The 24249-nt window shown below is 40.0% G+C and overlaps 1 protein-coding gene across 3 annotated transcripts in view; it reads left to right on the top strand.

Annotated features, from left to right (window-relative positions):
* Nucleotides 1-24249, top strand: part of LOC140469222 (ER degradation-enhancing alpha-mannosidase-like protein 3) — a 67735-nt gene that overhangs the window by 8433 nt on the left and 35053 nt on the right. Inside the window, exons 2-9 of one of the 3 annotated variants that reach the window (XM_072565545.1) lie at nt 660-705; nt 3688-3788; nt 7883-7922; nt 8773-8885; nt 10192-10345; nt 10658-10792; nt 16884-16989; nt 21701-21798. In XM_072565545.1, coding sequence (XP_072421646.1) covers nt 660-705; nt 3688-3788; nt 7883-7922; nt 8773-8885; nt 10192-10345; nt 10658-10792; nt 16884-16989; nt 21701-21798 — 793 coding nt within the window. Of the gene's footprint in view, nt 1-659; nt 706-3687; nt 3789-7882; nt 7923-8772; nt 8886-10191; nt 10346-10657; nt 10793-16883; nt 16990-21700; nt 21799-24249 lie in introns of those variants that run through there. The other 2 variants (XM_072565546.1, XM_072565547.1) reach the window with 2 other exon arrangements.

Below are 24249 nucleotides of genomic sequence, written 5' to 3'. Positions count from 1 at the left end.
TCACATGGCACATGCTTGGTCACTGAATGTTCATATGTATAATATCGCTGCAAAAGAGTTTTCATAGATCAGATGTGGCCTGATGCCACTTAGCTCGTATCCTTTTGCATAGAAACATAGAAAGTAAAAGCACGAGTAGGCCACTTGGCCCTTTTGAGCCGATTCGCCATGATCTCTGTAAATGGCAATCATCCAACTCGGTATTTTGTTCCCATCATTGCCCCATATCTTTTGATCCCTTTAGCCCTAAGAACTATATCTGTCTCCTGCTTGAAAACATTCAATGCTTTGGCCACAACCGCTTTCTGTGGCAGAGAATTCCAGAGGCTCACCATTCTCTAGTCCTTATTTTCCCTTATCTCAGTCCTATATGGCCTGCCCCTTAGATTGTGGCTCCTCGTTTTGGACTCCCCGTCTTCCTGCCTTTAAGCCTGTCTAGTCTTGTTAGCATCTTTTAGGTTTCTGAGATTTCTTTCCCTCCAAATTCTTCTTAACTCCAGTGAATAGAATCCTAACCGTTACAGTCTCTCCGTGCATCAGGCCTGCAATCCCAAAGGTCAGTTTTGGTAAGGTAATATTTTTGTTTGGTTATGTCTGCTGGAGAAATACTTTGAGACTGCTCTTTGATTTAACTATCTCTTGTTTTATTTTCTTTGCAGGAACGAAGTTGTTGAAATGTTTGAGCATGCATACAACAACTATATGGTAAGTGTTTCATTTTTATTCAGTTGCCTTTGTGCAGTGTTTTCATTCAAGCCATCCAGGACAAATGGAAATCCAAACTATTTGGATATATACGGGAGGCATTGGCTGGTGGTATTACTGATAACTACTAATCCAGAAATTCAGTTCGTGTTCTTGAGAATTGGCTTTAAATCTGGCCTTTGCATATGGTGAAATTTGAATTCCATACAGAATCTGGAATGAAGAGTCTAATGATGACCAGGAAACCATTGTTGGGAGGAAACCATCCGTCTGGTTCACCAATGCCCTTTTAGGGAACGAAATCTGTTGTCCTGACCTGATTTGGCCTACATGTGACTCCAAACCCACAACAATCTGGTTGACTCTTAACTGCCCTCTAGGCAATTAGGGATGGACAATAAATGCTGCCTTGCCAGCGATACCTGCAAGCTGTGTGAATAATTTTTTTTAAAAAGTAGCAATTTCCTTGTTGCTGTGCTCCAATGACAACCGCAGCAAAATGTCTCCAGTTTTTGTTAAATGTTAGAGTCCAGTTTTCTACTGTATCTTGCAGGTATTGCTGTCTGACATGGAGTTTATGAGCCCCACTTTTGAGTTTTATTTTGTTGATCCCAAATAATATCAAACATGTTCTGTACCGTTTTCATATCCCATCAAAGTCAGTAAATTCCATTCGATGAGACAAATATTTCTTCAGATTTAAACAAAAACACAAAGAAAATTCCTTGATTCTAATTGGAAATTAACTATATGTAGGATGATTTTGCAAATTTGTACTGCTCCTTTGCCAGTCGATGGGCATGTGTAACATACTATTTTCCATTCGTACTGGTCAAAATTTCATGGCCTACATAAAACTGAATTCTGAAAGTTCAATGCTGGCTGCCAAGCCACTCCGCTGGCAGTTCAGCCATTAATTTCGCCAATATTGTTTGTAGGCATTTCCTGACTACTTTTGATCATGTCCATCACACATTATCACCAGAGACTAAAGGACTTGCTACCAATGCACAGAAATAGAATGTTCTGGAGACAATTCCTTGTCTTCAAACATTTAACGTGCTTATTCAAAAAAGGCGTTTCATCACATTTTGAAGTAGGGAAAGGAATTACTGAATGCTGCTGGCTACCCTTTGCTTTTTAAGCGCATTACAACCATGCCAGCACAACCAACATTCCAATTTCTGATCTTATGGCTGGGTTTTGCAGTTAGCAGCAATCAAGCTGTGTCACCTCTTTGTTGCATTTGCAGGTTGCCCACCATGGACTTTCTGAGCTTTGGGACCTGGGATCTGGGACCTTTTTGAATAAATCAATAAACTGTACATCTGCTTTATCAGTCAGTTTGCAGAATCTTTGAAGCATGCAGAGTCTGAATCAGGGAATGCAAACCAGAATAGCTAATCCAATACCCAAGTAAGCAAAATGGGCAGCAAGATTTAAAAACAAAGTGCAAGGAAAGCATTTTTATTTTGAACTCTACAACTATAGTTAAAATTTTAGAGGAGTATGTGCCCACATTTCTAATGCTTAAGTTTCAGATTTACTCTTTTAGATGAAGATGAGCGGTGTTAGTCTCAGTTATTTCTATCACAAAATCTGAGCCAATCCTTTCCTGTGTCTTGCATCTTTTAGTTAAAATCAACTCTGAGAAAGTGAGGACTGCAGATGCTGGAGATCAGAGCTGAAAAATGTTGCTGGAAAAGCGCAGCAGGTCAGGCAGCATCCAAGGAGTAGGAGAATCGACGTTTCGGGCATAAGCCCTTCTTCAGGGCTTATGCCCGAAACGTCGATTCTCCTGCTCCTTGGATGCTGCCTGACCTGCTGCGCTTTTCCAGCAATGCATTTTTCAGCATCTTTTAGTTAAACACTATTACTGATTCTTTCTGTGTACAATTTGTTAATTCAGAGCAAAATATTTTTTAGCTCATTTTCTGTTTTCATTATGCTCAGAAAAGGAAAGCAATTTTTTGCTGTGATTACAAATAGCTTTTTAACTTGCTTGTAAATATAGTATACCACTTTACATGTATGCGCTTGCATGTAAATATAGTATACTGCTTTACATGCCTGTGGTTGCTTAAAACTGAAGTTGCAAAAAGATGATTAGTTCAATTTTTTTGACACCACACTGCATGAAGCATGTTTAAATTGATTTTATCAAAGGAGCTATTTCTAATATTCACATCAAATATATTAGGAATCACAGCATTTATCTTAGAGTTCACTTGAAAATTGTGAATGACTTTTTTGTAATTGCACACGTTATTCCAACATGAAGATAGCTTGGTTAGCTGAAAGTGTACTGAAGTTGTTAAAAGTAGTTGACTGGTTGTATTCCCTTGATTAAGTTTAACTATGATGCACTTTTATGAAGTAACTCACTTTGCTGTTAGTATTATTTCCTCAGCATAGCATTATGCAGCTGACAAGTTTACTTTTTCAAGAGCATGGGAAATCATTGAAAATATTGCAATACATTGTAAAGATTTCAAGAAAGGGGCTGGGAACAGGACAGCGTGGAGCAGGGCTTAGTATTGTTATGCGTTAAATTCTGGGACTTGCATTCAACTGTAGCGGAGGTAAAAGATTTAGGTAGTTGGAAGGATGCTATATTCCGTGAAAGTAACTAATATCAACCCAGGTCTCAATGATTGAGGCCATAGCATAAAATTGTGCACAAATCACTTGGCATTCCCAGTTACAGAGATTGAGATGATATGATTGGTTGGGGAAGAGGGATATTCACAGTGATGTAACATATTGGGAGAAAGTCAATGGAGCTTCACTTGACATATGATTCTGTGGTGGTTGATTCGGGCATCCCATGCTATCTGTTTCATTCAAAATTATATACTGTCACTTAGGAATATATTATCAAGCCACTGTAAGCCTAGTGATACTGCATGCCATTTCTGAAACCAGTTAAAAATGACGTTCTGATATTTAGGCTTTATTTGTTGCCTTCATCTGTCTCATTAGGAACATGCATACCCTGCTGATGAGTTGATGCCCTTGAGCTGTCGTGGAAGAATTCGTGGATTAGAGCCAAGTCGTGGTGATGTTGATGATGCCTTAGGAAAGTACGTTCTAGATTTGCACGTTCAGAAATACTGTCATTTGTAATTATGAAGTGGAGAACAGTTTAAGAACAATGAATTTTAAGTAAAGGATAAATTGTGCATTAAGCACATCTGATAAATGTGGCAAGTAGAAAAAAATCTTTGTATTTTTGGGCATTTGGACCAATCTGAAATAAGTTTTCATAACTTATGTAGAAATACATTTTATATTTATAGGCTTTGGTGCTGGTTCCCAAAACTGTGGAGTAACTACAAACAATATTTTGCGAAAACCTAACTTAGGATATCCAGTAAATAACAGCGCTGCTCAAAGTAACTGTTGTAATGAGATCCATCATGCTTCAGCGGTAAATTCTCACAAGTCAAAATACCACAGGTTGAAGCCACATGCTAAAACACCTAGACATCACTTAGTCCAACACCTTTGGTACTGAGGAAGTGCTGTGCTGTTATAGGTGCTGTTGACTGTATTTTAAATTGAGGCACCCTCTCTGCTTTTTCACACAGACTTTTACAGCACAGCAAAAGACCTTTTTCATCCCTTATGTCCATGCCAATATTTAAGCATCTATCTTTTCCAATCCCATTTTCCAGTATACTTTGTATACTTTGGTGTTTCAAGTGTTGGTCTACATACTTGTCAAATGTCTTAAGGTTTCCCACCTCTATTACCCTTTTAGGCAATGAGTTCCAGATCCCCACAACTGTCTGAGTGAAAATATTTCTCCTCATATCTCCTTTTAAATCTTGCTCCTTGCCTTAAAACTGTGCCCACTGGTTATCAACCTCTCCACATGAGGGAAAGGCTTTTCCTCTCTACCTATCTGTATACCCCACATAACTTCCTATATTTGAGTGGTGTTCCCCTTCAGCCTTATCTGCTTTAAGGAAAATAAACCCAGCCTATCTAACCTCCCTTAATAGTGGAATTTCTCATCTTGGCGAATCTCCCATGCACCTTAAGTGCAATCACTTCCTTCCTGTAGTGTGGTGACCAGAACCAAAAAACAATCAAATGAAATCACTCCCAAAAAAACATTGAAATGTGAGCAGTGGAGTTCTTCAAATACCCTGGCAAACAACAATCCCTCAACCAACGTCACTAAATTGGATCATCTGATCATTTGTTTCATTGCTATTTGTGTCTAAAGTAAATCATTGGCTTCTGATCATTTCTATATATCTTGACTTGCAAAGAGCAATATACAATTGTAAGTTTTGTGAAGAATTTAAACTGCTAGGAGAAAGCATAAAACTGTACAAACTCCCTTAGGAACTTTGTTCTCATTATGTACTTAGTCAATGTGAAAATAAGGTGCCACAAAAATTCATTGACTGCTGTGGAATGTATTTCCCATTTCTTAATGACACCAAGGCGAGAGATGGTGTGAACAGCTGTAATGCCAGCAAACTTGGGACTATCAATCTCATTGAAATATTTATGCATGTCAAACTAGTAAGTCAAAAGTATGTAATAACACTCACTATTAACTCTCAATTAGCAAAATGACAGTTTTACTGTTGGATCATGCTAGGTCTTAAACTAAAGATAAAATAATTTAAAGAGAAAGTTTTTAAAAATAAAAATGGGAACATTTGATGTTCCACAAATAGAACATTGGCTTCTCGGGGCCAGCAAGGCAGCTTAACAGTAAGTATGATTTTAATACATCATTAAAATATCAGTTTCAACTCAACAAACAATGCATTATTTTTTCAAGAAGTTTAACAGTGAGACTAAGCAGATGATTCTAAATTCTCATCAATTCAATGATTTGCAATTGGGGTCCCTGGATTTAGTCAGCCTTGTAGGTAAAAACAATGACTGCAGATGCTGGAAACCAGAGTCTAGATTAGAGTGTTGCTGGAGAAGCACAGCAGTTCAGGCAGCATCCGAGGAGCAGTAAAATCGACGTTTTGGGCAAAAGCCCTTCGTCAGGAAAACAGGCCTTAGTCAGCCTTGTGGGAAACATCCAACCGTTCTGGGGTGGGGGGAATCCCAATGGTATTGTCTCATCTGGCCTTTCATGAGATTTGAGATCTGATTGGCAGGAGTCCTGCCAGCCAATCAGAGACCAGCAGCTCTCCATTACGTGTCAGCACTACATAGAGTGGTGACAGCTGCACAACACTAGAGGCCCAGGATTGTTGTGGGAACCCAGGCCAAAGGTAAATGAGAGTGGAATAGGACCTCAAGTTGGATGATGCAAGAGGTGGGGCAGGGTTGGTAGCAGAAAGGTTTGGAGGTCAGTTTTTCATAGCCCACCTTCCCCATGCCTGATTCCTCAGTCAGGTACAGGGAGCCTTACAACTGGTCTCCTGGAGGTCTGACATAATTTACTCAGGTGGCCTAGAGGATTGGGAAAGTCATGCTGATGCTGTTTAATATCTGAGTCACCATTGCATTGTAGTTTGCTTAGAAATATTTGTGTCATTAATGAGCCCCATAGTCACCAGCTGAGAATCCTGTATTAGCCCCTTCCACTCTCCAACATTATTTGGGAAGGCTTTACTGCCAAGGAGAGACTGACATAAAGCTTTCCCATGATTTGAGTTCTGCTGGCCTTTCTGTCCACAATGGGCTGTACTGAAAAACCTGAGGCAAAAATAACAACGCCCTACCATTTGTTTTTAAAGCAACGTACGTTAATAATTGAATAAAAGTGGCAACTAATAATCATTCATGTCTTTGAAAGCTCATTGTTTAACATTTTAAATGTTAGATAATTCATTTTCTCTTTGTCAATATTTGTTTGTAAGCAACAATGTGATGGCCATCTTACTTTTGTCTTTTGGACTTAAATGTTTCTGTCAGTGATCTGCTTTCAAAAGCAAATTCTGACAATCCAAAATCCAGATTTAGTTTACAAAGACTACATATGATCCAACAGGAGAGATTTATGAATTGCTATTTCTCTTGATTTGGCTGAGTTTTAACAAATGGGGTGGTGCGGCTGAATATTGTAAATAAAATGCTTAGTTTCAGGCAAAAGGATACAGTGAAAACTGAAAGAAATTAACTTAAATCTTGCTGATACCAAAGCAAATGTAATTTGCTGATTTTAAAAGGGGCATTTGTCTTTGAGCCACAATAATATCTGTAGACCATATGGTGAATTTCCAATCTTCAAACTTTGGTCATCACTGGGATTTTGTCTCATCAAAGCTCCTTTTAAGTAATTCTATCTTAGTTACTTCCAGCACACAATGAAAAATAGCAGTCATAGAGAGTTATAGAGTCATAGAGCACGGAAACAGACCCTTCAAATGCTTGTTATATCAACCACTGCACCAAGTAGTCAGAATTTTCACATTTTCTTTCAAATCCTTTTTTCTGCATTGAGTTTGGTTTGAATCACATAAGGCAATGAATTACATTGTTTTTTAAGTAGAGACTTAGAATACTTAGATGGTTAATTAATGGTTGATTTTATGGAAGGTTTTATATCATCCTTGGTCTACTCATAAAAATGTCCTGCTTCTCTTCAAGAGTAGCTCTTCCACTAATGAATTACTGCAACCAAAAATATCTTTTTCATGGAAATTTTGAAAATTTGGATTCTATTGCAATGGCTTCAAAAAGATGCAACTTCAGTCTTTTGAATATGCATTTGCAACTGCAAATTGCTGAAGTTGACTTTGTAGTCCTTGAGCAATGTAAAGTTTGTACTCAGACGTACAGTCTACATTCAAACTTAGTGATGATTTAGAATAATTTGGCAAGGCCTTCCCTGATCTAATGCAGTTTACTTAATATTTTAAGAGCTTCTTAAATACACCTTTGTTAGAGCCTTTGAATATCTCTATGAATATATGTATCGATTGCACTGAAAGATTTAAAACTTTTGGGTCGTATTCCAATTGGTACTCTACCCCAAGTGAGATCTCCTGCCTTAAAATAGTTATGTTGATTAAAACAGAGTCTTGGGTTAATGTATGGAATGATAATAGTTTATAGCTGTTTGTCAAAATATATATAAAACTGTTCACGCAGCAGAGGGAAAAAAATCTCAAGTTTAAAATGTAATTGGAAACTTTAATGCATATTGACTTTTTTGTCACCTTCATAATTTGAATTATGTTTTCATTTCCAGGTTTTCACTCACTCTTATTGATACATTAGATACGCTAGTTGTAAGTATTGTAACTTGTGATTTCAAGAGGGTGGAGGGGTTATTAAGAAAAGTGGGTTTCTCTATTTTTATCCGATCATGTTAGAAGTGAGTGGGCAGCTAGTTTATTTGAGTTCAGTGTAAACAAATAGCCAAATCTATAAATTAATGTTGGCGCAGAATGCACAAATTTTAGACATGAAGCACATTTTTGTGGTGAGTTTTATCTAACCTCAACCTGATAGAACTTGTACCGCTAGATGATAAACTAGGAATATAAATCTGTGTTCTTTTGAAGATCTTCACAATTATCCTTTCTTTGATTTCAGGAAGAAATTGTGGGCGAAACAACATGATTTATTACAATAAATCCTTTCTTAACATTTCTCACTGGTGTGTTTAGATTAAACCTAGGAATAATTCAATTGTGCAGAATAAATCTATAAATAAACAGATGCATTTATTATGAGTCCTTGGAAAAATTGTTACCTTAAATTCCAAGGTCTCCTTCCATGCTGCACCTCATGTTGAACTCTATGAATGGAAGCTCGGTGTTCCACTTCATTTCTGGGGGAAAAGAACAGTGTTTAGGAAGAGAATAGTCTTAATTTTGTGATAACTTCCCTTTTTCTTTGCTGTCCAGCTATATTGCAGTCAAAAGAGCAGCTGACCAACTTTCAGGCCTCAATTTGTGCAATTATTTCTCCCAGTTGGATAGCAATAGTAACTGTAGATGACCACCTATCTAATTTGTATTTTCTATTTTTATCCCTACAAGTCTTGACTGAGTCTTATTTTGCCATATTACTTTGCCCAAGTTGTCATTTCAGTTCTTTAAACTGAATAAAATACTATTATATTCTACTTCAAAGGTACTAAACAAACTAGATGAGTTTGAAGATGCAGTGCGAAAAGTAATACTACATGTCCAATTCGATAATGACGTTGTAGTCTCAGTGTTTGAAACAAACATCCGTGTATTAGGGTGAGTAAAGCTCTGTGTAGATTACGGTGTCTTTCTGAATTTGCAGAACTAGGCAGTCGCAGCATTGGGACAAATTACTTGATTTTGTGCCACATTTCATTCAGTCCATTTTTCAGCTGCTTTTTGTAAGACTACATGGAAACTGAACATTGCCACAGAGTGCTCAGAAATAATTGGTGTGTGGTTTCCAAATCTTAGCTATGGGAGAGAGAAAAAAATTGTGAACAGATCACTTTAAACTGTTAATACTCACCTTTTTAGCCAGATCAAAGTGAGTGTTATCTGGAATCTGTGAATACACTACCTCTCACTTTGTGTTTCAACTTTTTAAAAAGGATGGGAGAAAAATCTTGCAGTCTGTTGATTTAATTGGAATGGAGAAATATAACCTTCAACAGCAATTTTCTGAATTACTGAATAGCAGTCCTTGCAGAATGCCAGTGTAACTTTTTTTTTAAACTGGAATCAAATGGTTATTTGACAAGGTACATTGATGCCCTTTGATGGTACGTTGTATAAATTATTACAATGTGGCTTCACAATATTTGACTTGACAGTTCCTACTTCCAGTAAATTTCTGGTTGAGCAAACATTGCGAGAGAATTGGTGCCATAATGGTAATGTCACTGGACTAGTGAACCAAAGACTTGGGTTCAAGTTACGCTGTGGCAGTTGGTGAAATTAAAATTTAGCATTCTGGAATTGAGGTCTGTTTGAGTAATCCAAGTAATAGTCATAATGATTTTATCATGTATTGTCATGAAAATGACAATTGGTTCACTGTCCTTTTGAGCACCTTCTAAAATGCCTAGTAAGCCACTAATAAAATCTTGGTTTTTCCAATAATGCCAACATTCTTTTAGAGTTAAAGCAGAGAAATTAATCAACAAACTTGCTTCTGTAATACAGGTGGATGGCATTGTTTTCATAGTATTTTTGTGATTCATGTCTTTGTTTTAAATTTGCATCTCTCTAGTGTGTAAATTTGGGTTTTGCACTGCATACCAACTAATAATCATTCATTTTTATAAATGGGGGGAGGGGGAGAATCACAAGATGGTGAGCATGGCAATGGAAAATCCTGGCTGTAGAATTCAAACATAATTAAGTCGGACATGTCCCAGAGGTCACAATGAAGTGTACTCACAACTGCTAGTTTAAAAATTAGTTGGTATTATGGGACTTGTTAAAGGAAGCTGTGGTTCTGCTCAGTATGGCTGGAAATGTTATTGTACAAGAACTCATTATAATACTACTACTCTATTTCTATGATACTTGTTATTAAGAATATTTATTTTTGCTGCAGTGGGTTGTTAGGAGGTCATGTGATGGCAACCATGTTGAAGAACCATGGGTCCAAGGTTCGTTGGTATAAAGATGAGCTTCTACATATGGCTAGAGACATAGGATATCGACTCCTGCCTGCTTTTAACACTACCAGTGGTCTACCATATCCAAGAGTAAGTACATAGGAATTAGGACAATAATGATCTTGGAGTGAGAGTTTCAATCTTTAATATATTGCTTGTTAAATAAAAACTCCCAAGTGTAACTACAATGAATTTTAGTTATGATGTGTACCAAAGCTCGTAAAGCTAAAAGTACGACAAAGCAAGATGTCTTACTTTTTATTGTCTGTATCCTTTGACAAATTGAATTATAGTAGTCCACTGATATCACTATAAATACACTTATACAGTACTTCTAAACTATTTGTGGAGCAGCAGTTATAAAGGTTATTGAGAAGTTTCAAAGCTTTTATTTTATTGTAGGTAAATCTGAAGTATGGAATCTTGAGCCCTCTGTCCCGAACAGGCACAGAGTCAGACACTTGTACAGCCTGTGCTGGAACCATGATTCTGGAATTTGCAGCTCTCAGTCGCCTGACGGGTGAAACTATTTTTGAGGTAAAGAAAACTTTAAATTTTGCTTTAAATTTGCATTGAATAATCTTCAAATTATGTTTGGAATTGTTTTTTTTTCTCCCACTCTCCAAACTAATCCCCAAAATCATCATTGGACCATGAGGGGAGAGACAGAAAGCTAGAAACTATTGCCCACCTAGCCTGACGTGTCATTTGGGAAAATTGCTGGCATCCATTATCCATAGCAGATATTCTGAAAAATATAGTGTGATTGGGTTGAGGGAACGTGGCGTTGCATTTGCTTAATTTATGGAAGTCTTTTGCAGAGGTAACTAGCAAGGTGGATAAAGGGAACCTGTAAGTGTTTTGCAGTTGAATATCCAAAAGGCTTTTGGTAATCAAAGCTTACTGCACAGAATGGTGGATAATCACTGAGCATATTCATGTAAAGCTGCAGATTTTCTTTATCAGAACAGGAGTAAAAGAAAACAAACAAAGCTATCTAAATATAGAAGACAATTTGAATGAGCTTGTAACACATCAATTCAAACTTTCAGCCTACGTCCTGACTAAGGTTCAGAAAACATTGTACGCCAATCTTAATTCTTTAGAATTCTACTAAGTCCTTCCAGGATCTTTCCATTGGATTATGGAGACAATTCATTGAGTACTTTCCAAGTCTGCTGACAGGGGCTTCTCACAAATCTGAGATCTTAAACATTTTTCAGTTCTAAGAACCTGCAGATTTTTAACCAACTCTCTGGTTTGGAAGTTTCAAAAGCAGAACCATTCACGTGAAGTAACTGGTTCTCTGGACTATCTTGATCTCCTCCAAGGGGAGAAATTAAACAGATATCTGTACTCATGCCTGGTGTTCCCTGAACTGGTACAAAAAATGTTGCTTCAATCCTAGATTCTGCTAAACTCTAAACAAAGCTAATGGCCTTCAATGCTTACCCTATCTGTCATAAACCTGACACTATAAATATCTTTCAATTAACCCACGGAGGCTTACAGTATTCTGCTTTATGACAAATGATGGATTGAATCTTTATTCCCAAAGGACACTGATTTTTTTTTTAAAGTAAGAACTAAGTGACTACGTCACCTAATGAAGGAGTTTGAGACCGAGAAAAGGAGCCCCTGCAAACCAGAAGGTAACCAATTGATTGAAATAAAGCCCTCACATTTTCAGAGGAAGCATCCATAGTGGGCAGCACGGTGGCACAGTGGTTATCACTGCTGCCTCACAGCGCCAGAGACCCGGGTTCAATTCCCGCCTCGGGCGACTGTGTGGAGTTTGCACATTCTCCCCGTGTCTGTGTGGGTTTCCTCCAACAATCCAAAGATGTGCAGGTTAGGTGAATTGGCCATGCTAAATTGCCCGTAGTGTTAGGTGAAGAGGTAAATGTAAGGGAATGGGTCTGGGTGGGTTGCGCTTCGGCGAGTCAGTGTGGACCTATTGGGCCGAAGGGCCTGTTTCCACACTAAGTAATCTCATCTAAATTGCTGCTGCTGTGCAGAATTTTGCTGAAACCTCATCTTGAGTATTGAATATAGTTTGGTTTCAATGTATTGCTTCCAATACATTTGAAAAATTGTATTGGAAGCAATTAAAAGAGGGTTAATATAATTGATTTGACTTCTACCCATTGGAGTTTAGAAGAATGACAGATGCCTTTATTGAAACATGTAAGAACCTGAGAATACTTTATACGGTGGATAAGTGAGAGATGGTTACTCTTTGGGGGTGGAAGCGTGGGGGTTGGAGTTGCTGTGAAAGAACAGAGCTGAGAGAGGGGAAGGTCTCCTTTTTTGGATAAAGATGAATTTTGTTTTCCCTGTGGGTTGTCACAATGTGAAATTCTTTTCCCCAACAAGCAGTGAAGATGCATCATTAAGTTATTCAATACAGATTTTGACAGTTTTAATAAACAAGGGAGTCAAAGCTATGAGCAGCTGAAACTGGGTACAGATACTTGAAACTTGTCTGTTTGCATCTTCATCTGCTTCATCAATGACCTACCCTCCATATAAGTTCAGAAGTAGGGATGTTCACTGTGCATTATTCAACACCATTCGTGACTCCTTAGGTAGTGAAGCAGTCCATGTTCAAATACAAGATCTGGACACTGTCCAGATTTTGGGTGATTCGCACCACACAAATGCCAGGCAATTGCCATCTCCAATAAGAGACTATCTAACCACTGCCCCCTGATATGCAATGGCATTACTGTCACTGAATCATCTAATATCAACATCTTTACCATGGACGAGAAACTGAACTGGACTCGCAGTTTAAATACAGTGACTACAAGAACAGGTTAGAGGCTAGGAGTAACTCACCTCCAGACTCTCAAGTCTATCCACCATCTACAAAGCACAAGTCAGGAGTGTGATGGAATGCTCCCCACTTGCCTGCATGGGTGCAACTCCAACAACACTCCAGAAACGTAACACCATCCAGGAGAGAGCCTGCTTCATTGGCACCACGTGCAGTAGCCTCCACTATTGCTGCTGAGTAGAAGCATCGTGTGTTGTCCACAAAACACACTGCAGAAATTCACCCAAGATCCTTGGACAGCATCTTCCAACTCCACAACTGCTTCCACCTGGGAGGACAAAGTAGCAAATACATGAGAACAATTTCCATCCTAACCCCAGCTATACCTCTGGAGTGGGAAGTGGGTTAGGCAAGGGCTGGGAGCTGATTAATTGACAGCCTAATGCCTCCAGCTGTCTGTAGGGAGCTGGGGACAGATTAGCTGCCTGGAGACTGCCTCCTGATATCAGTATGGAGAGCCTACATTCTTGCCTGGATGTAGCTGTTGACCTTCCTTTAGAGGAGGTCTGCTCCACACCACCCTTAATGGATGATGGTGGCCTTGTAGCAAAAGCCATTTTAGTTGTCTAAAGTTTTGAAAAGGTTGAAGGGACATTATCTTTGTTTTGAAGCCTGCTGCTTTCAGGCTGGAAATCCTGTGATTGGCCTTCCAGCTTAGAGAACCTTCCTTTCTTCAGGACTGGGGGTGCATATGGGGGGAGCTGCAGATAAAGGGGGTAGCCAGGGCAGGATAGTGAAGTAGGGATAAGTGAAGTCAGGTAGAGGGTACGACCTGGTTGGTGAATGGGAGGAATGAATCCAGTAGGTGGCAGGGAGCAGTGGAAGGGAGGGGCAGGGAAGGGAGTCAGAGGATGGGAAGGGAGGTTATTTGAAATTGGAGAACTCAATGTTGAGTCCTTTGGGCTGCCCAGGCGGAAAATGAGGTGTTGCTCTTCCAATTTGCGCTGTGGTTTGTTGTGGCAATGGAGGAAGCCAAGGATGGTTGTGTTGGAAAGGAGTGGTTAGGGGAATTGAAATGGGCGGTGGCTGGGAGGTCCGGTCGGCCCCATGCCCAGCTGTTCCCAAAGTTTACGTTTGGTCTCCCCAATGTAGAGAAGACCACATAGAGAGCACCTGATGCAGTAAACTAGTTTGGAAGAGAGGCAGGTGAACCTCCGTTTCACCTGGAAAGACTGTTTGGAGCTCTAGATGCCAGTGAGGGGGGTGGTGTACCAGCAGGTTTTGCATCGTTTCCAGTACAGGGAAAGGTACCTGGGGCTTTGGAGGCATCGGTGGGGAGAGTGGTGCAAACCCAAGATTGTCTAAAGGAATGGACCTTGCGAGAGGCAAAGAGGAGTGGGGAGGGGCAGATATTCTTGTTGATGGAGTTGGTGGAAGTGTTTAAGGATGATGTGTTGGATGCGGAGACTGGTGGAGTGGGAGGTGAGGACAAGGGAGTCTCTGTCTTTATTGGGGGAGTTTAGAGTAGTGGAACGAGGAATAGAGGTGGTGCAGCAGAGGGCTGTCTGGATGGCATAGTGAGGAAAAACACGTTGTTCAAAATAGGTGGATATACAGGATGCTCGCAGTGGAATGTCTCCTTGTCTGAGTAGATCCGGTGGAGGCGGAAAAATTGGAAGAATGGGATGGAGTTCTTGCAGGATTTTGGGTGGGAGGAGGTGTAGTCTATGTAGTTATGGGATTCTGTAGTTTGTAGTAAACATCCGTCTGGAGACTGTCACTGGAGATGGAAATGGTGAGGTCAAGAAAGAAGAAGGTGGTGTCTGAAATGGACCAAGTGAATTTGAGGGCAGGGTGGAAGTTGTGGGTGAATTCAATGAACTGCTCCAGTTCAGTCTGGGTGCATGATGCTGTACCAATGCAGTCATTGATGTCTCGGCAGAAGATTTGGGGTACAGTGCCTGTGTGGGCACTGAAGGGGAACAAAGAGGCAGGCATAGCTGGATCCCAACTGGGTGCCCACGGCGACCTCCTTGATTTGGAGGAAATGGGAGTTAAAAAGTTATTGAGGGTGAGATTAGATTAGATTACTTAGTGTGGAAACAGGCCCTTCAGCCCAACAAGTCCACACCGCCCCGCCGAAGCGCAACCCACCCATACCCCTACATTTACCCCTTACCTAACACTACAGGTAATTTAGCATAGCCAATCCACCTGACCTGCACATCTTTGGACTGTGGGAGGAAACCGGAGCACCCGGAGGAAACCCACGCAGACACGGGGAGAACGTGCAAACTCCACACAGTCAGTCGCCTGAGGCGGGAATTGAACCCGGGTCTCTGGTGCTGTGAGGCAGCAGTGCTAACCACTGTGCCACCATGCCGCCCAGTTTGGCGAGGGGGGGGACTGGGTGGGTCTGTTGGAGAAGAAGTGGTGGAGAGCTTGGAGGCCATCCTTGAGGTATGGATGTGTATAAGGACTGCACATCTATTGTGAAGATAAAGCGCTGGGGACCAGGTAAGTGGCTGAAGAGATGGAGGGCATGGTTGGTATCACTGATGTAGATGGGTATTGCACGAATTGTGGGGGGCGAGAAAGGAGTCTAGGTAAGACCAGATGAGCTCAGTGGGGCAGGAGCATGCCAAGACGATATGTTGGCCGGGTAGTTGGGCATGTGGGTCTTGGGAAGCAAGTAGAAGTGTGCAGTACACAGCTGGGGTCTACGAGTTTGGAGGGGAGATCACTGGAGGCAATCAGGCCATGGACCCAAGCTGACCTATTGTCTCAGCATGCTCCTGCCCCACTGAACCCCTCTCGTCCTACTTCAACTCCATCCTCTTCCCCTTAGTTCAGGCACCGCCCACCTACATCTGTGATAGCAAACACACCCTCCATCTCTTCAGCAACTTTCAGTTGAGGCAGAACTTCACCTGCCTCTCTCCCAACCTAATTTGCTGCATCAGGTGCTCCCAATGTTGTCTTCTCTATATCGGGGAGACCGAACGTAAACGTAAGGAACAGTTCACCAAGCAATCGGAGCTGGGCCCGTGGGGCTGACCAGACGTCCCAGTCACCACCCACTTCAATTCCCCTAACCACTCCCATTCCAACATGACCATCCTTGGCCTCCTCCATTGCCACAACGAACCACACTGCAAGTTGGAGGAACAGCATCTCCTCTTCCACGTGGGCAGCCTACTGCACGGAGGACTCAACTTTGAGTTCTCCAATTTTAAATAATCTCCCTTCCTAACCCCTGACTCCCTTCCCAGCCCCTCCCCATCCCTTTCACTGCTCCCTGCCACCTACAGAATTAATTCCTCCCATTGACCAATCAGGTCGTAACCTCTACCTGTCTTCACCTATCCTTGCTTCACTACCCTGCTCTGGCCACCCAGCTTTATCTGAAGTTTCCCCCCATACCCACCCCAATCCGGAAGAAGGGTTACACTCAAAATGTTGACTTCTCCACCTTCTGATGCTGCTTGGATTGCTGTGTTCTTCCAGCCACCTGCTTGTCTATATTGGATTCCAGCATTTGCAGTTGTTTTTTCTCTCTAGAGAACCTTCCTGTCATTCCGAATTGGACAGAGAGTCTAGTTTGATTTATGGTGGTATCTTTTCATTATACCAGTCTCTGTTTGGTACATCTAGGGCAGAATTTGAAATTTTAGATGTATTAGTTTGTATCCTGTATTAAGTCAATATTTTTCATTTTACACATTTAAATAACAAATTGCCTAACATGTATGTTTGAAAATAATTGGATTTGTGCAAGAGCTAGTTATACATTTTTTAACACTTATTTTCTATTTCACGATTCATGGCAAATAATTTTTCCTCCTGTAGGAATATGCACGGAGAGCAATGGACTTTCTATGGGAGAAAAGACAGAGAGGCAGTGATCTTGTGGGGACAGTGATCAACATCCACAATGGTGACTGGATCAGGCGGGGTGAGCATAGCACCTTTATCTAATATGTCTCTAAGTTACTGATGCAAATTGCACTTAAATTCTTCAGCACTGTGTAAACCTCATGGAGATGTGGAGTGCATACTTGCAGCACACAAGTACTCAAATCCATACACCTTTCAACCCTTTCTATTTTTCAAATATTACATTTCTATAACCTGTTCTCCAACCTGTCCCTGACTCTTCAAATTTACCGGAGTGTTAAGTAGACACCAACCAAAAATATCTGGACTTGCTGTAATAAATTCTGCAGCCTCGTATCCGTTTAATTTCCTCCCTGGCTTTAAGGCTTTAAATATGACAGAAATGTACCATAGTTAATTGCAGTCCTTTAGATGGACATCCCTGGTAATGTGTAGCAGTACAGGATAAATTAAAGACCTGTATAATAAAGGGTTCTCCAGGTAAGAGTGATCATAACATGATATGATTTCACATTCATTTTACAGGGAGAAAATATGGGCCTGTAACTATGTTTTAAACTTGGCAGTTACAAGATTGGTCAAACTGGACTAGATTTAATGGTTAGAAAAGTTAAAGGCTCAGAGAAGCAGCGGTAAAGATTTGAAGAGATATATTTTGTTATTGTTAAGAAGGTATTTAATTGAATAAAACTCTACTGGAATAACACACGACTCATGACTAAGCAAAGAACCTAAGGTTGGCATCATATTAAAAGAAAATACGTACAATGTTGGAAAGATTGAGAAACAAGTGAAGGATGTCAAAACAATTTTTAAAAGGATAAAATTAGAGTAGGAGAGAAAATTAGCAAGAAATATGAAACCAATAATAAAAGCTTTCATGAGCATATAAGAAGGAAAAGACTAGCTAAAGTGAGCATCAGCCCCCTCAGGATGAAACTGAGAAAATTATAACATGAAAAGAGGAAACAGCAGAGGCTTTGAACAAAAAGAGAAAAGTATCCCAAGAGCAGTAGAAAATAAGCATAAAAAGAGAAGGAGGAATTGAATGATCACTAGAGAAATTGTACAAAAAAACTTGATGGATAGGGCTTCCAGTGCAACACCACCTGGTCGCATATCCCATATGTGGTCTTTATAAGTTGTGGCTGCAGAGATGGTTGAGGCATTGGTTGCAAACTTCCAAAATGCCCCAGATTCTGGAAAAGTTCCAATACATTGGCAAACTGCATACAAAGAGTTTGTCTGTCCATAAATAGAAATGAGAAAGCAGGAGACTACAGGGCAGTTAACCTAATGCCCGTCATTGAGAAATTGATAGATTCCATTATTAAAGAGGTGGCAGCAGGCCACTTCAAGAACTATAATACAAAGCAAGCAGTATTGACATGGTTTTGTGAATGGGAAGTCCTGAACAAAGAGACCTTGGAGTGCAGGTTCATAGCTCCTTGAAAGTGGAGTCGCAGGTAGATAGGATAGTGAAGAAGGCATTTGGTATGCTTTCCTTTATTGGTCAGAGTATTGAGTACAGGAGTTGGGAGGTCATGTTGCGGCTGTACAGGACATTGGTTAGGCCACTGTTGGAATATTGCGTGCAGTTCTGTTCTCCTTCCTATCGGAAAGATGTTGTGAAACTTGAAAGGGTTCAGAAAAGATTTACAAGGATGTTGCCAGGGTTGGAGGATTTGAGCTACAGGGAGAGGCTGAACAGGCTGGGGCTGTTTTCCCTGGAGCATTGGAGGCTGAGGGGTGACCTCATAGAGGTTTACAAAATTGAGGGACATGGATAGGGTAAATAGGCAAAGTCTTTTCCCTGGGGTCGGGGAGTCCAGAACTAGAGGGCATATGTTTAGGGTGAGAGGGGAAAGATATGAGACCTACGGAGCAACTTTTTCACGCAGAGGGTGGTGCGTGTATGCAATGAGCTGCCAGAAGAAGTGGTGGAGGCTGGTACAATTGCAACATTTTAAGAAGCATTTGGATAGGTATATGAATAGGAAGGGTTTGGAGGGATATGGGCCGGGTGCTGGTAGGTGGGACTAGATTGGGTCGGCATGGATGGGTTGGACCGAAGGGTCTGTTACCATGCTGTACATCTCTATGACTCTGTGATAAGCTCGACACATAGATAGGAGCTAGTAGACACGGCTTGAATTTTCTTAAAGATACAGAGTCAATAGCTTAGGTAAAATAGCAACAGAGCCTTGTTTCTGGAAGTCCTATCCCCAAACCCAGCAGCTGCCATTTTTACTGAGGGGAAATGAGTACAGCTTGTATTTTGCACATCCCTGGTTCATAGGGGCAGCAGTATGTGTTAAGTGTAGTTGCCTTCAATTAGATTCGGTTTTCCCTGGTTGGATATTAAAACATTACTTGTAGGCTCTAGAACTTTCAGCAGAAAGTAAAAGATGATCAGAGTTCTTCAGAGGGGTTGGGTAGCCTTTGGAGAAGTAGAACAACTTTTTGGAACACTCTCGGGCCAGCAATGAGAGAGGTCAGATGTCCTTTGCGATCGTTAAAAGTATACTTAAACATTTTAAGTGCATTTAAACTGAAGAAACTCATTCGAGCTGTCAAGACATTTAAATGTCCTAGCCTTTAAATTGTCAAAAAATAAACTACATCGTATAGAGAAAAAGAAGTTAAAGTTGCCATTGAATCAATGCAGTTTGACAAATTGTGGAAATAAGGGTTTTGGGGCAGGAAGGAAAATAGTGTTAGGGCAATTGTCAGATGAGCTATAATTTCATTAAATGGTAAAGCAGGGTTGAAGGGCCACATGACATGTCATTCCTCCTTATTCTTGTGTTCGCCAATTATTCGACCAAAAAAAAATGTTTTCGTGTTGGTCTCTAAATCAATGACCATGTCAATATGACATTTGCTAAGTAAACAGGCAAAGGTTAATATGTACACAACAGTTTGCAGAAAGGTTATTATATTACCTATTAGAAAACTAAATTTTTGTCCTCCAGTAAATTGGTTAGAAGGAAATTGTGTAGATATGTATGTCATGTGTTTGCTTAACAAGACACTAGGTTACCTGCAATTATACTACCATCAAGTCATAGAGATGTATAGCACAGAAGGAGACCCTTTGGTCCGACTTGTCCATGCCGACCAGATATCCCAACCCAATCTAGTCCCACCTGCCCAGCATCCAGCCATTTCCTACTAAACCCTTCCTACTCATATACTGATCCAGATGCCTTTTAAATGTTGCAGTTGTATTAGCCTCCACCACTTCCTCTGGCAGCTCACTCCATACACGCACCACCCTCTGCGTAAAAAAGGGTTACCCTTTAGGTCTTTTTTATATCTTTCCCCCCTCACCCTAGACCTATGCCCTCGAGTTCTGGACTCCCCTATCCCAGGGAAAAGACTTTGTCTATTTATCCTATCTATGCTCCTCATGATTTTATAAACCTCTATAAGGTTACCCTCAGCCTCCAATGCTCCAGGGAAAACAGCCCCAGCCTATTTAACCCCTCCCTGTAGCTCAAATCCTCAACCTTGACAACATCCTTGTAAATCTTTTCTGAACCCTTTCAAGTTTCACAACATCCTTTCAATAGGAAAGAGACCAGAATTGCACGCAAAATTCCAAAAGCAACCTAACCAATGTCTTGTACAAACGCAACATGACCTCCCAACTCCTGTACTCAATACTCTGACCAATATAAGAAAGCCTATCAAATGCCGCCTTCACTATCCTATCTACCTGTGACTCCACTTTCAAGGAGCTATGAACCTGCACTCCAAGATCTCTTTGTTCAGCAACACCCCCAGGACCTTGCCTTTAAATGTATAAGTCCTGCTAAGATTTGCTTTCCCAAAATGCAGCACCTCGCATTTATCTATATTAAACTTCATTTGCCACTTCTCAGCCCATTGGCCCATCTGATCAAGATCCCTTTGTAATCTGAGGTAACCTTCTTTGCTGTACACTCCACCCCAATTTAGCATGACTTAAATCCGTCTTCCTTTTAATGAAATTTAATGCTGCAGGCATTTTTAAAACATTTTTCTTTCTGCGTTTGCATATGTTCATTCCACCAGTTTATGTCCTCAAACATTTTATAGTTCTCACTTAGGTTTACCTAAATTTGCCTCATTTTGAGCAAACGTTTCTTGATATCTAAAATACTTTACAGATACATTGTGTTAGCTATTACCGTCCAGTGCAAAGTTAAGGTTTTAATTTACCTTAATTAATGTAAATTTAAGGATAATGTGGTAGAAAAATAAAAGTATAACTTTACCAATAACAAAATGCTGAAGATTATGATTTGAAAGCAACAGGCAGAGGTAGTTACATTTTTGATGGGTGAATCAAAGATTATTGGGTGTGAATGGAAATGTGAAATTAAAAACAAACATTAGCCATAATCTTTACTAAATGATGGGGCATTTTAGGGTTGAATGGCCTAATTCTTCGAATGTTTCTGTTTATATGTGTGCTCGAAATATCAAATACTGCATAACTTGACAGCCTTACTTCTGAGAATCATGCAAACTTTCTCTCTAGGAGATTTTTTTTCAGAGCTGTGATCTTATAAATCTGTTTTTCAATATATTCATGTGGGAGAAACCACATGCTGTCCAGTGTTGTAAATTAGCAGCCGACATTTTACATGAACAGCTCCTTTTGTCACGTTGTAGTCACGTCTTTTGTAATATTAATGTACTTATCATCAACTTGCATCATTGATTGTTATGTTTCCAATCACTTCTTGAGATCCTACTAACAGATTCCATTGTATTCTAAGACAGTGGAGTGGGTGCTGGAATTGACTCCTACTACGAATATTTGTTGAAGGCCTATATCCTGCTGGGAGATGATGTGTATTTGGAAAGATTTAATACAGTAAGTCTTGTTTTTTTTTTCTCTTTTTAAAGGTATTCAGTCGTAAGATCTTGAAATACTAAAGGAAAAATCTGTTACTGTGTGGCCGACAGATATGGAGAGTTAGTGTAGCATGTGATGCGTCAGATAAAAGACTTGGGCCCCTGTGCTGACCCCAAATCAACTGGATATTTGCTGACTGAGCAGAGGCCAGACACTGGACACTGCACACTGCACAGACAATTGGAACACTGGTAATTGTAAGGCATTGACTAAAGGCCTTCAAGTGGATCAATTTGTCTCTCCTCTGGCTATGTTACATTGGCACCCAAAAGGGATTGGAAAATGTTACAATGTAGCAAAACTCCCTTGATTGTTTTGGAAGTACATAATGGTAAGTGTTGCAGAATGTAAGTATGGCACTGGAACAAAATACTTACTATATGCAAATCACATAATAAGTAGGAAGGTGACCTACCAACAAAAGTAATCAATTCTAATGTCAGTGATGAACACTACATGTAAAGCATCATGTTATACTATATGTAGAAAATGTATGCTAATGACTGTTCATCCTTCAAGTGACAATGGTAATAATGCAATCTACTGGAACAAACCATTATTGCAATTAACATTTTGTAGGATGTCCCCAAAACTATTTAATGGATTATCAATTTGGATTGCCATTTAGTAGAATTAGACTTATTGTAAATTTATTACTGCAAATAAAGTTGTACTTCTGCCAATACTTATTCCTCATTAATGGAATTGGCAGTTGGTCCAAGGGACATCTCCAGATTTATAAGGAAGTGAAGGTAGCAGCTAATAAATGTAACATTTTAATGAAATTAAAGTTTTTGATAACATGACTTCAGTGTAATACAGAGCAGTTTTTCCATTACACTAAAAGAAGAGGACCTTGGAATTCCCCCCAAAAAACTAAATGAAACTAGATGCCATCTGATAATGAGCTACCTCCAAAATGTGCCATGAAAGAAAATCATCAGTAAACAGAATTGCTGTAAAGCAATGAGCTTCCACAAACTTGACTGAGTAATATATTAAGAATTCAGTTAATGCAGTGACCTTCGGAAACATACCAATATCAAATCCAAACACGTTGACACTTTCAGACAGAGATAAAGTGGCTATTACTCAGCAGAAGAGCAAATTAATCTAAATAAAAGAGAACTTTTCAAAAGAATTAACAAAATTAAAGCATCCTTTATTTCGCAGGAAATAACAAGTCTGAATGTATGATATGTTGCATTAAGTTGGCAACCCAAATGTCAATTCATTTGCCTCATAATAATATAATAAAGAATGAGTTGCATCTACATCTTGCATTTCATTGCCATAGGCTATTTCAAAGGTCTTCACAGCCAATTAAATAGTTTTGAAACATAGTTATTGTAATGATTTGGGAAATATAGAAGCTAAATTGTGCACAGCAAGTTCTTCCAAACAACAGTATGATAACCAGTTAACCTGTTTTAGTGATGTTAATTAAAAGCTGGGGTTTTTTTTCAATTCATTTATGGAATTTTGGCATTGCTGGTCAAGCCAGCATTTGTTGCACAGCCATAATATTTGATTTTATTCATTCCTGTGAGCGTTATTGTCGAGTCAACATTTCTTTCCATGCCCTAATTTCCCTAAAGAAGCTGGTAGTGTGTTGCCTTCCTGAACAGTTGCAGTCCTTTGGGTTTAGAGATACCCACTATGTTTTAATAAGGACTTCAGGATTTTGAACCCACAACAGTAAAGGAATTGATAAGAGTTTCAAATCAATATGGTGTGAGACCTGGAGGGGAACTTGTTTATCTGCTGTCCTTGTTCTTCGAGAGGGTAGAGGTCACAGGTTTGGAAAGTGCTAATGAAAGAGCTTAGTCCAATACCATAATACATCGTACACAATGCCATCACAGTATGAGTGTTGAAGCTGGTAGACAAACAGACTGCTTTGTTCTGGATGGAGACCAGTGTCTTGTGTGTTTTTTGGACATACTTGTGCCTTGTAAATGGTAGATAGCCACTGGGGAATCTGTACATGAATTACTTATTCCAGAATTCCTAACTTTTGATCTGCTTTTCTTGAGTATTTGTATGGCTGATCTACTTCAGCTTCTGGTCAATGGTTACCCTCAGGCTGTTGATGGTTTCAGCAGTGGTAATGCTATTTGAAATCCGAGGTGATGGTTAGATTCTGTCCCATTGGAAACGGTCATTGCCTGGTACTTCCAGGCATGATTGGTAATGTCCCTACCTCTGAGCCAGGAGCCCTGACTTCAAGTCCTATTTGCTTCAGATGTGTAGTAACACCTCTGAATAGGTTGATTTTAAAAATGCCTACACTTCTGCAACAATGCCCTCTGGGCTGAGATGGTTGACCTCCAATTGTTTCTACTTTCTTATTTTGTGTCAGGTATGACTCCAGCCAATGGAGAGTTTTCCCATGATTCCTCTTGATTT

Source organism: Chiloscyllium punctatum, chromosome 49 (assembly GCF_047496795.1).
Source record: "Chiloscyllium punctatum isolate Juve2018m chromosome 49, sChiPun1.3, whole genome shotgun sequence".
NCBI lineage: Eukaryota > Metazoa > Chordata > Chondrichthyes > Orectolobiformes > Hemiscylliidae > Chiloscyllium > Chiloscyllium punctatum.
The sequence above is the reverse complement of the archived record's forward strand: the minus strand, read 5'-3'. Positions and strand labels throughout refer to the sequence as shown.